We start from the raw sequence: 12,316 nt of genomic DNA on the forward strand, positions 1-12,316 counted from the left end.
ATAGCATATCTGAGGGAACACGGCCTGGGGAAGCTGGCTGGGGAGGGGGAGGAGAAATCAAAGGAAGGCTGTAATTAGGGGAGGAGAAGCCGAGAAGCCGCAGAGCGCACGCTGGGCGAAGCCCTTTGATGTGCTGTGCGGCAAATGGAGGGAGGCTGATGCACGTTCATGTTTGAACACGTGGTTCACATGAACTTCATGAAAACGCCAGCAAAAAGCTGGTGGTTTCATGATGTTTTCGCCACTTGAATTCTCGCTCCGCTCGATGCGCATGCGCGCATTGATAGGTCGCGAGACCTAAAAAGAGGTATAATGCTGCATGCATGTCCTTGACAAAGGGAAGGCAGGATACAAGAGCAAGGTTGGAGTGTCCAAATAGTAAGCCTATGGGCGGGCTGAAGCCACTGATTGTATGTATACAACATGTCTCACAGAGACTTGTCAGGCCAAGACCTAAAAAGTGGTCTGCAAAACATACATAGTTCCGACCATAATTACTAGCTCATGATCTTTGTACTTATGCAGCACTGTTCCAAATTTGCTTTCATACAACTTTCATCGTTCCTTCTCTTGCATACGACCCGCTTAAGGTGTAAACCGCCATGTACAATTGCCACCTTCAGTTTGGTGGAGTGACTTTACCGGTATGACACGGAGATTCACATTAGACAGCCAAGAGCCTCTTATTGGCCTGATAATTAAAGAATGGAGATGTAAAGCGCAATGACGTACTACTGCGGGTCATAGCGCTGTGAAAATACGGACGCGCTCTTGGAGACTAGGAGCCAGTCGGAGAGTTGACTTAGAGTTAAAGTAGACAGGTAATTAACAGTACACTAAAATCAAAAGAGTACTATATCAAAAAATGTACTACGAGATAATATTTTTAGTAGAAAAAGTACATAAAGTAAATAAATTAGCATTACTAGTGAATATTCTTGGGAAAGTAAAATACATGAACTAAGAATTGAACGTCTTCACTGTATTACGGATCCGGACTTCTACTTCTTCAAGATGGCGGTAAGATTGGAAGCAGCTGTTTTTTCCCCTTGTCGCTCAGAAAGCCACGCCTTTGTAATTGGCAGCCATATTGGATGGACAATTACAACCCCGTCCCGGTCCGAAATACTGTATGTTTCCCAATGTGTAATGGCAGCTGAGATGTCTTTCTCCGTTTATTAGATCAGCACCGGAAGCGGCGCCAGTGCGGGGATAGAGCGGGTGGTAGGCGGCTAGAGCGGCGCAATATGGCGTCGTACGACATCATCGCCAATCAGCCGGTGGTCATCGATAATGTAAGGAGGAAGGGTGGGGCCGATAGGTTATTGGGCGGATAATGGGAGGAGGGAATGGGGATTTTCGGGTGGGAGACAGGTGTCTGTGATAACATGGGGGAAATGGGTTTGGGTACCAATGGGAGCAGGATGCCGAGTTTTGCACACACATGAAACAGATTAGCTGCAGGATGAACTGTCAGTCACCGAACACGCTGGAAACAAGGGGTTAAGACAGCGATATAGGGATTTGATGTATCCACATTTACAGACAGACGTGGGTACTACGAGAGGCCAGATGGAAAGGAAACGCCCTACTTAGTATTGAGGCTGTAAAGAGCGAACAGGCTAAGTAAATGTGCACTTAGTGGTCTAAACAGGACAAGCTTCTTATTTGCGAGGGGTCCGAAGTGCCAAAATTTAGGGTATGGACTGGGAGGCGTGGGTGGAGAACTTAGAAGCCACATCACCAAGTGACCGGTATAATTGGGGGAAGGTAAACTGGCCACATCTTCCAGTGTCCTGTATTATGGGTTGAGGTAAACATGCCAAAATACCCACTGACAGTAGACGTGTGGACCCTGAAGAGACGAGAAGCACATGAACACAAAGATATGCTAACATCGAAGTCTAACCACTTCCAGAACGGACATGATTGGGGTGTTAAGCGATTGCTAGCGTTGAGATGTAAATGACTCATAGTTGGTTAAATCTCTTGATACGACGACACTTCGTGCCTGAATACTCAGACGGAGTTTAGTTAAGGCTGCCATATTGGTCCTTTAAGCAAGCAAATTCAACATACACATTAGAAAAAAAGTGATGTTGGAAAAGGAAAATCAATAAATGCAATGTGACACATTTTTGGTAACTTTGTCTCCGAAGAAAAATACACAGTGTCAGAAGATCTGCACCTTATGAGCTATAGGACCGGGCAGCATGGGATAGCAGGGTTGAGCTTAGAATTTCACCTTGGGGGTTTAAGCAAAGGAAGGAAAATAACGCTAGCAAATATTTTCATTAAAAAAAATCTATATCTTTATATCTATCTCAAGGCATGCATGAATGCTGCTGCACAGCATAAGCATAGAAGTGAAGTGAGCAGACCAAAATATCAAAATAAGAAAATATAACAAAAAAAAATCAAAGCACCCCTAAAGTGGGATTTGAACTAAGCTCCAGACAGCAGTTTAAGGGTATCTTGTCCAAAACAGCTGTTGGTCTGGCAAACTTGAAAATAAAAAAATATCCATCAGCTTAAGTTGTCTGAAGGGTGCTGGATGCTGCTGGATTATTGCTCTCTCGATTAGTTCTACTTGGGTAATTAAACCCTTACTAAGTAAATGCAAATAGTATACTAAGTGAAGGAATCCATTTTAGAGACTTATCTGGACTGTAAGAGACCTATAACAATGTAGAACTCAAATACTGTCATGGAACATAGGCGAGTAAAAACATGGGATGTCTCGCTTGACATTTTTTTTATGTGAATGTCATATAATGTGCAGGAACCACAGTGCAGTGAAGCTTTGATGTTGCAGAATTTCTTGACTATTAGCAGTTAACCTAAATTGTCACCCAAGTCTGATTCATATAAGTAGGATTGTATTGTATATGGCATTTATAAAGGTTGACAATAACCCTACGGGTACCCTGGCGTTATAAGGCGTAACGCAAACCATCATTAGACTAAACTGGTTGAATTCTCATAGACAGCACGTAGAAGCAGGGGATCAATTTCTGGAACACATCACACCGAGGACAAGGATCAATTTCTGGGACACAGCCATGTTTTGACCCTTTTCCTGAACAGAGACAGAGTGTTACATCGTCTGATGTCAAGTGGTAATTCATTCCATAGTTTTGCAGCAGCAACACTGAAAGCTCTCCCTCCCATTCTGACCTTTTTGACCTTTGACACCTTTGATAGACAGGCGGAAGAGGAGTGGAGGCTCCGAATGGGAGTATACCAGACCAGTTTCTTCTGTAAAGGTTTAGGGCCAAGTCCATGCAAGGCCCTAAATACTATACACAAGGACTTGAAATGTATTCTTTGTTGCTCTGGGAGTCAGTGTAGCTCAGCTAAGCATAGTGATGCAGAAGAATCTCATGGTCTGGACAAGACTAATTTGGCCGCCATATTCTGGACATGCTGCAATCGATGACTCCGATACTTAGGTGACTCCAACAATAGGGTGTTGCAGTCTGCTTAGAATGGCACCTTGCACTATTGGGGTTCTTGCCGAATTTGAAAGCAGCGGAAGAATCTTTCTCAGTGCTCTAATCAGACCAAAACAGCACCCCACCGTTTTATTCACTTGTGTCTACAGTAACAGATTGGCGCAGAACATAACTCCTAAATTGCGTGCTGTTTTAGTCGGAACTAGAGGACAGGAAATTGTAATGGGCCAGAAATTATGAGGGAGAGGCCGAGGGACCTTCCCCAATGTACAGTGTAAAATTTTGTTTTTGTCTGAATTAAATTGTAGGGAGTTGTCATGAAGCCACCGCTCAGTGTCATGCATAAAGGCATGAAAATCCTCCAAGGCATTTGCTTGAGTTCCATCAAGGGACAGAATAATCTGGGTGTCATCAGCATAGTTCACCAATTTTACATTGTGAGTCCGGATTATATTGATCAGTGGGGTCAGATAGACGTTGAACAAAATTGGGCTGATGGCAGACCCTTGAGGAACACCATACCAGATAGTAGTGGGCTAGGATTTCAAGGGAAGGATGTTACAAGTGGCCACTCATCTCTATAAATGTTTGAGCTTACATTGGTTCATCAAAGATATTGGGTAAAACAATACACTTAACGATCTACTTTTCTCCAAGAGTGGTAACTGATTTGAACTTCTTAGGTAGTATTTTGTCCACTATCAAGCAAATCATTTCATACTATGTATATGACGTATAGGGGAGTGTATGCAGAGAGGAGAGTTAGATGGGATGTTGCACTGAAAACACACAGTTTTATCTGTGGGGCCATTCAGTCATAAACACATTCCTTAAAAGAGCATATTGCTGAAGGCCGTTCTTGTTCTTTATTGTGGTGGGGCTTGTACTACAGAAATGTATAGCCTATTGTGTAAAGCCCCGTATTTTCTTTTTTTCCCCCTTAATTTCAAATATAATTTAGTTAAAAAAAATAGCTTTTCTGAGATCAAATTGAAATCAATTTTATAACTCTAATGAAATCTCCAGTAAGGCCGAACTTCTATCTCAATTGCTGTGAAAAACAAGATGCAAAATAGAATTACGGCTTGAGGTAAAAAAACAAACAGTTTAATGCTTGGTCTTATCTACATAAGGTTTTAAAACCAATGATTCAAATATATTTTGGAAACTAGTGAATTTAGTAAGGATAGCTAGAAGCCCTTATTTTCACATTAGTATAGACGCCTAGAACAATTTTGTTAGGGACCTGGGAGGGGTCCATTGCAACAGGGAGTAACAAAAGTTAAAATTGACATACCTGGATTATGTGTCAGTGTCGACCTTGGCTTAACAGGATAGCTATTGCATTGACACAAACTGATTTGAAAAATTGGTCGAAGTTGCTTTTTCTGTTCTATAAAACATATAATCTGTTGACAAGTGATCCATCCAGAATGGGAAGAATCAGTTTTAGTTAAAACTTCTAAGTTAAATAAGGATGATCGAAAAACCAACAAAAACATAGCAGACCCGACTCTGGACCCCCCAGACCCAACTCTAAAGCGAAGAATGCATTTGGTGTCGCACCCCAAACACCCATCTGAAGCTGTGTCCCAGACGTATGGTTTTCGGTGTTAATCATAACTGTAGTTGCTTTCTTTACGTACTTGTAGATGAAATGTTTTTTTTCTCGTTCATAGATACATCACTGGCTGGTTGTTAAATTTATTGCATGTTATTTACAATGTCATTCTCTGTCCGAGCTTCTGACACCTACCACGTTCTAAAGTAAGCATTGGCGGCTTCCTTTTGAAGTCTTTGGCGGCTTCCTTTTGAAGTCTTTGGCGAGTCTAGTCCGAAGAGAGTAACTTAACTATCCAATCTTCATTTTTGCTATTGGTGGCCCTGGAACTCGATTGATAAATGACAGTATTAACTCGGTAACCATTGATTTTACGGGAACCTCCAAAAAGTACTTGCAACTTTCTGTTTGTATGGCCTAATGCAAAGCGCCATTTTTCTTCTTGAATACCAACGGTCACCATGTATGGGTTTACTGTACTGTTGGTCACTGTGTGTGGGGCTGTGAAAAGGAAAAAAGTATACTGTTTGTAAGGTGGACTACTTGACTGCTGCTCACCTTCTGCAGTGTGTAGAGCTCCCTCCTTCGAGTTTGTGCATAATAGTATCTTTCAACACTGCTGTGATCACTGTACTGAGAAAATGTAATCAGTTTTTAGAAGCTGCCCATTTGCCCTAATTCCAAAGTGACTGCACCCTGCTGGAATATTACAGTGCCTGTATCTATATGATGGAACAGTGATGAATTTGTTTGTAACCATTTATAGAAGACTTATCCTACGCAGTGGTAATGTAGAAGCTGATTTCCTCATATGGAGGAATATCTTTTCTGTAGTAAGTGCTCATGTACTGCACACCAGCTTGCAGAATCAGCCCATCAATTTCATGAAGAATGGTATGCCTTTATCCTGTTTTCAGTAGCTACTCTTTATAGTGAGTATACAGTGCTAGCACATTTGTCTGCAGTAACCGATGCTTGTAGATAGTGCACCCTGTACCCCATTCTAGAAATACTTTTCCTTACTAAAAGTGCTCACTATCTGTACCGAAGTCTCTTTGAATTTCTGACCTTTCAAAGAGAATGAAGCGTGTGCTCCACTCTTTCCTTCAGCCCCCGCTATTATTGTTGGTGTGTGTGGTGCTTGTTTTATTTCATTGTCGAAGATAGAACACAGTGCTTTCATACGTGTTTGGCAGGATCTCCCTTTGCAGTTAGGACAGTGCTTACTGGAATGCGGGGAGTGCTATTTTAAAAGAAATATGCAGCGCCTGGCACCAGTCTCCATGTTCAGCCTTTGCAGAGATTGGTAAAACAGCCTCAAGCACACGCATGAGATTCAAATGACAGTTCAATCTATATACGATCATTTAAGCATCAGGTGTTTTTTAGCGGTTTTATTTTCGGCCTCTTGACCACTCACTTCGCAGAGTGTGCACAGTCCACTGTGTTCGGTTCTTTGCATCCTGCAAAGATTGTCAAGGTGCCTAATACTACTGAAGTTTGCGTGGGATGTGCTACACTAAGACTGTGCTCCAGCACGTTAAGGAGAGAAGTGATCACATAGATACCTGGTTGACATGAACTGCTGCACTCTAGAAGGAAAATTCATTTTTATCCGAATTTCTCATGGGATTGATTGGAGGTAGCTCAGTGTGGGGGCCAAAAATGGTTAACTACTCTGGTCCTTGTCCTGTAACTCTTATTTGTGATTGTCCCGCCTTAAAATGCAGAAGCAGATAAGTGCCCAGCTGTTTTCAGAATACATTCTTGAGCATGTAGGTTTCCATCCCATCTAGAATGGTGCCTTAACACAGTAAAGAGAGGTTTCTGGTTTCTGAACATAACTAGTAGTGAAGCATAGCCAAGTTGGATTATGTGGGCATTCAGTGTTAGCGATCTGAGTTCCTGAGGTTAGTACATGGGCAACCCTGTGCATGAGGTCTATACACCAAAGCCCCTATTGCTGACAGGGTCCGGTGTATATGAGATTGACTCTTTGGGGGCCTTGTTGGTGTGGTTGGTCTACTTTTACAATGAAATTTACATGAAATTAGCCTGGGCTCAAAATGTACTTACCTTAGGGGGACGTGTCTATGATCTTAGCCTGTGTTTTTGTGTGAGAGAAGCAATTTATGTTTAATGACACTGGATCAGCTGTATGTGTGGGTTCTTCTGACTCCTAACTAGTAACATTTTACTTCTGCAGGGTTCAGGCGTTGTGAAAGCGGGGTTTGCTGGAGATCAAATACCCAAATACTGCTTTCCAAACTTGTAAGTATGACTGCACAACTTAGACACAACTCACCACCATGTTGACACAGTTCTAACAATGCAGCCTGTAGTGAACACTAATCTGTGGGTTGCAACATTGATGGTCTTACTTTACCACCCCATGCCTATGTTGTATATGATAACTTTTTTTGCTGCAAACTGAACCCATGCTAGTGTAGTGTACAATATGTTAAAGTTAAGGTTTTTCTAGTTTGTTGAAGTTTGTAGCAGATGCTCAAGAATTCCTCTTCCCTAATTATTGTTGATTAGCAATACAGTTTCTGTTTTTTTTACTTCAAATTGTGTTTTGTTTTATTTTTATTTTAGGTAAAACAAAACATGCATGACAACTGGTCTTAATTAACCCCTTGCATGCTGATGACGAACCCCAGCCGTCACGCTCCGCGGTGCTCTTGTGCGGATGACGGCTGGGGTTCGTCACGGCCCGCCCTGTTCGTTTGTTTACCGCACAGCGGCGGAAAGGGGCCAGCAGCGAAGGGGTTAAGCATTAATGCAATATACACCTATAAACAACCAACTTGGTAGGGGATCCATGTGTGACTCATTAACCCTTCTTCCCAACCTAAACTTGAGGACAGCGCAAGTCAAGAACACCAGAGATGGGGCAAATGTTTTCCCTACAATAAGGATGATGGAGGTAGTGCTAGGAGTCATGTGGATGGTGCCTAACAGAAGTGTCAGGTCCTAGGGTTCTCTTGTGTGCATCAACACCCTCAAGTGTTAGCTTGTACTGTCGATTGGTGGGGTATGATATAGGCTGGAGGAGTTTGCAGCTATAGCTGTGGACGGCCCTCAAGTGAGGAGGTGTAAAATAGAGATGTACGAATCTTGAGAAATTGTCTATTAGTGGCTACAACCTTGAAATTGCATTTTGTCTGGGTTAGTTTGTGCATTAATAGCTCCATCTGCAGGAGCTGCCCTACTTCGTCAAACCCTAGTGCTCTACATTGAGAGGTCCTCTTTTTCCAAAATAAAACTCTAAGCTGTGTTGCCAACCCAGCATGTGTAGCATCTTGTGTAATCATTCCAGAGGTTCTTTAAATGTGCCCTAAACATCTTTCCAGAATGTCTGAACGAACGAGCAGGACCACCAGATGTAGATAAAAGTTCCCCTGTCATTGCCGCTTCTTCAGCCATACAAGTGTCCTATACTTTGTTGTATTTTGTGTGATATGCTTTGAAAAGTCTTAGGAGTGCTCGCTTACAACTGCGACCATATTATTATTAAATATTATTTATTTTTAATTGTTTTTATTGTCATTGGAGAACAATACAACAACCATAACCTTGTAGGTAAGAGGGGAAAGCTGTAGAAAGGAAAAAGCAAGGGTATAGAGAGAAGGACCGCATGGTAAGGCAAAGTGAGGGGAGCTACTGAGTTCACAATTTGAAGCAGTGCATGATGCACGTGATAGTCGCATGTGCAATACAAACAGAAGGGTAAAAAGATCAAAAGCTGGAATATAAAGGCTTCCTGAACATGTAGTCGTGATGACCTGTTAACATGAACTGTACGTATCTGATAGTTCGGGCCCATCCCACAAGTCTACTGACAATTGGACAGTGCCGCAGCTCAGTGATGTGCTAGGGTATTACAGTGGACAGCTGAGTGCTATTCTGTACAGCGTTTTCCCTCTGGTCGATATCTCCTGCATCCGGCAAATTTAAGTCTTTGTGATGGAGAAAGGAGCAGAAAGGCTCCCATATGTCTTTGGGAAGTGACTTTATTGCGATCAGCCCCCAGTAGTCAGTTAACTGCTCCTGACAAAAAGTTACATCACTCAACCATGCCTGTATGGTCGGAGGGAGTGGGTTTCCAACCCCGGAGTATAACCACCCTGCGTTTGGCTAAAAGTAACAACATGGCTGTGAGTAGCAGGTATGTCCTTGACGTAACCTAGCAATCCTTCCAAGGGGACGTTAGGGGATAAATGCCCAATAATCGTGTGTATGGTCGTATATACCATCTGCCAGAAGGTCGCCACTCTCGGACTTTGTCATGCACAATAAATAAAGAAGTCTTGAGGTGAGATGCAGTGTAGGCAATGCGGATCAAGGACCAGTCCCATTTTGAAGAGCTGTAGTGGGGTGTGATAAAGGCAGTGGAGAAATTTGAAGTGTATTAAGAGCAGCTTATAGTTTGGGGAGAGTAATTCCTACTGACCGCACTACCACTGCTTGTCTATACAGGGAGGCTCTCTGTCCACTCCCCATGTGCTGTCGGTGCAGTGGATTGCATATTGTTGTGTAGGCGAATTATCAATTTGCGCGGAGAAGTGAGGATATGTTCCAGTGCGGGTAGAGGTGGTGGAGGAGATAGGAAAGTGTTGTCTATCACTCAAGGCAGCCCTGAGTTGGTAATATAGAAGAGTGTCTAGTGTGATGGGGATCAAGGGTGTCATAATCTCAGAATATAGGTCTGAGAACAGCCTAATGTGCTGCCTACTGGTACTTAGGCTGGCGCCCCTGTCCTGCAATGGTGGAATTTAGGAACTGTTAACGAGAGGAATGGATAGGGCATATTGACACAGCAGCCCTGCCAGCTTTCTCAAACTCTCCCATGCCCAGCGAATACATGCGACCGTGTCTATTTCCGCCCTCGGAGCTTTGTAATGCAGATCAAGCACCGTTGACAGTGGTCACAGGGATGCATGGTCTGTCTCTATGGGTGTGTGGGGCTGAAATGATGTTGGATAGAGCCAGTAACAAAGAAATTGAGCTTGGATGCTTAGTGCGTATATCTACATGTCCGGTGCTCCCAAGCCGCTCTGTGCAAGCGGTAAGGTGAGGAGTTCCCATGAGACGCACAGTTGTTTACATGCCCTGTTACCAAGTTAGATCTTAGACACTTGAAAAACTGGACTGTAAGTGGGAGGGGTATATTAAGGAAAAGATAGAGAAATTTCAAAAGAATAATCCTCTAAGCTATAGAAACGCGTCCAGCAAGGGACAGAGACAGTTTGGACCATGCAGGAATTCTGTCTTCCAGCCATTCGATGGCTCGACAATTGTTTGCATGCCACAATTCCTCAGGCTCATGGCTGAGCCATATACTTAGCGCAAAACAGGGAATTTTGGAAAAAGGAGGAACAAATAACAAAATATTTGACAAATAGGTGACTATTAATTCTCCTATTTCGGTGGCCTTAGTCCACTGTTACTATTGTTTATTTAACAAAGCCATTGCTAGAAGTAAAGGACGTGATAACAAGTTTTATTTACTGTAATCACCAACCGGTTATTTATCCGTAAGTACTTTGTTTTTCTTTATCAAATATTTTTTCACTATGCACAATTATACATACCTTTATGTACAGTTATATACAAAACCACACCAAAGTTTATACACAAAACAATGTACAAGGATTGTCTTGTTCACTCAACGAAAAATACAGTTTTAGTGTCCTCTTATTCAATCTAGAAGATACACTAGGAGGTAGTCAGACACAAGTGGTTCTGAAAAAGAAATTATACAGAACCTATAATGGGATCGTGTCACATGGATACAAATTCCAAAACAAGATAACATAAAGGACTCCTCCAGAATGAAAGTGTCGGTGGGGGTCGCGTAACTAGCCATATACTTAAGTACCAAACCAGTTGTGTCGCCCATTTCAGAGGGTATTCCTTGTTGAATGGCAGAGGTGCCGCAGCGTCAGTGATACTTTTTGCGTGGTGAAACAACGGAGGTCTTTGGGGGTTGCAAGGAGTATATTTGCCCTGAGAGAACGACACTGCGGGCTTGCGGTGAGACGCCTGAAACTGCGTTGAGGACTCGAAGTCCCAGGATCCCTTGCCTGCCCACACCTGGAGCCTGATTGAGCAACGCCCTCAGTCACAGATATTATTTAAGTATCCTTCATTTCCGCTGTGCGGGAGCGTCCGGGGAGAAGCCCGGGACAAGGGCGGGATGGTCCAAAGCCGTCACAGGCCGGAGGAGGCTGGGCTGGGCCACCCCTCTAACGCGTCCCTTATTCCAGGCGAGAAAGTATCTGCATGTGACCAGGACTGTCATTATTGCTTGCAGTACAACAGCTACCTGTGATTGTGTCTGTTTTGCCCCCATAGAGTAATCTTATTTTTGTTTTAACAGAAGACCATGGCACATCGACCTGGGAAGGGGGGGAAGTTAGTGCCAAACTCAATAGGGGGCAGCATTACTGGGACATTAGATAATTTCGTCACCAGAGCAGCGGTCGTTTTAGAACGTGAAATAGCCCTTACAGAAAAGCGGCAATCTCTAGAATCACTTGGTTCAAAACAATCTTCTATGGGTAACATCAAGAACGCACTAACCCCAGAACACTTAGACAGCCTGAGATCTAGCGGGTTTAGCCTGCTAGATAAAAGCACAGGACTAGATGGGTACAACACGACCACCTCCCTGAACACCACACCAGGCAGCAGTATATAATCTGTAGATAATAGGCCTGGCACTTTATGTCCCATGAAGGCCCAGGCCGATATCCTAACAAATACTCCAGCACCAAGCCCTAAACAACCTGGGAAAAGAAAGAGGGGCGGGGGACGACAAAAGGGTAGAAGGTCGAAGGTACCGAAAACAGTTAACAAAGTGGTAAAACTAGTTCCCTCTACAACCTCTAAATCAGTCAACGCCACTACTGCCCCGCAGAGCGCACCCCCAATTACTACTTCTAATGTTATATCCCAACCACTTGAATGCCTCAAACCAGCACAACAGGCCGATGCAGGTCTTGTGGTACAGGTGGAACAGATTTTAAAGTCACTCATGTTACCACTTATAGAGAGACTAAGGATAATAAACGAGAACCTGGGTAAGCTACAACAGGCTACCTTAGAAAACACCCATATGTTGGAAAGCCTGTCGGCTTGTTTGGAAACTGGGGGCTCTGCCCTAAACCCCAGAATACAGACCGAATCCAATAAAAATTCCACACCCACGTCCTGTCCAATTCCACCTGTCTTAGTTGAGGAGCAAGGGAACCTAACCAATAGGGAGTACAGAATAGAGGATGGAAGAAACAAA

At 43.3% G+C, this 12,316-nt stretch overlaps 1 protein-coding gene across 1 annotated transcript in view; it reads left to right on the forward strand.

Moving 5' to 3' along the window:
• The first annotated feature begins 1,101 nt into the window (after positions 1–1,101).
• The window catches only part of ACTR1B (actin related protein 1B), a 78,301-nt gene continuing 67,086 nt past the window's right edge, over positions 1,102–12,316 (forward strand). The window contains exons 1-2 of the mRNA XM_078666938.1: positions 1,102–1,295; positions 7,223–7,287. Of these exons, the coding sequence (XP_078523064.1) occupies positions 1,248–1,295; positions 7,223–7,287 (113 nt within the window). The 5' untranslated portion in view covers positions 1,102–1,247. The remainder of the gene's footprint in view (positions 1,296–7,222; positions 7,288–12,316) is intronic.

The sequence above is a fragment of the Lissotriton helveticus genome, chromosome 11, assembly GCF_964261635.1.
Source record: "Lissotriton helveticus chromosome 11, aLisHel1.1, whole genome shotgun sequence".
Lineage (NCBI taxonomy): Eukaryota > Metazoa > Chordata > Amphibia > Caudata > Salamandridae > Lissotriton > Lissotriton helveticus.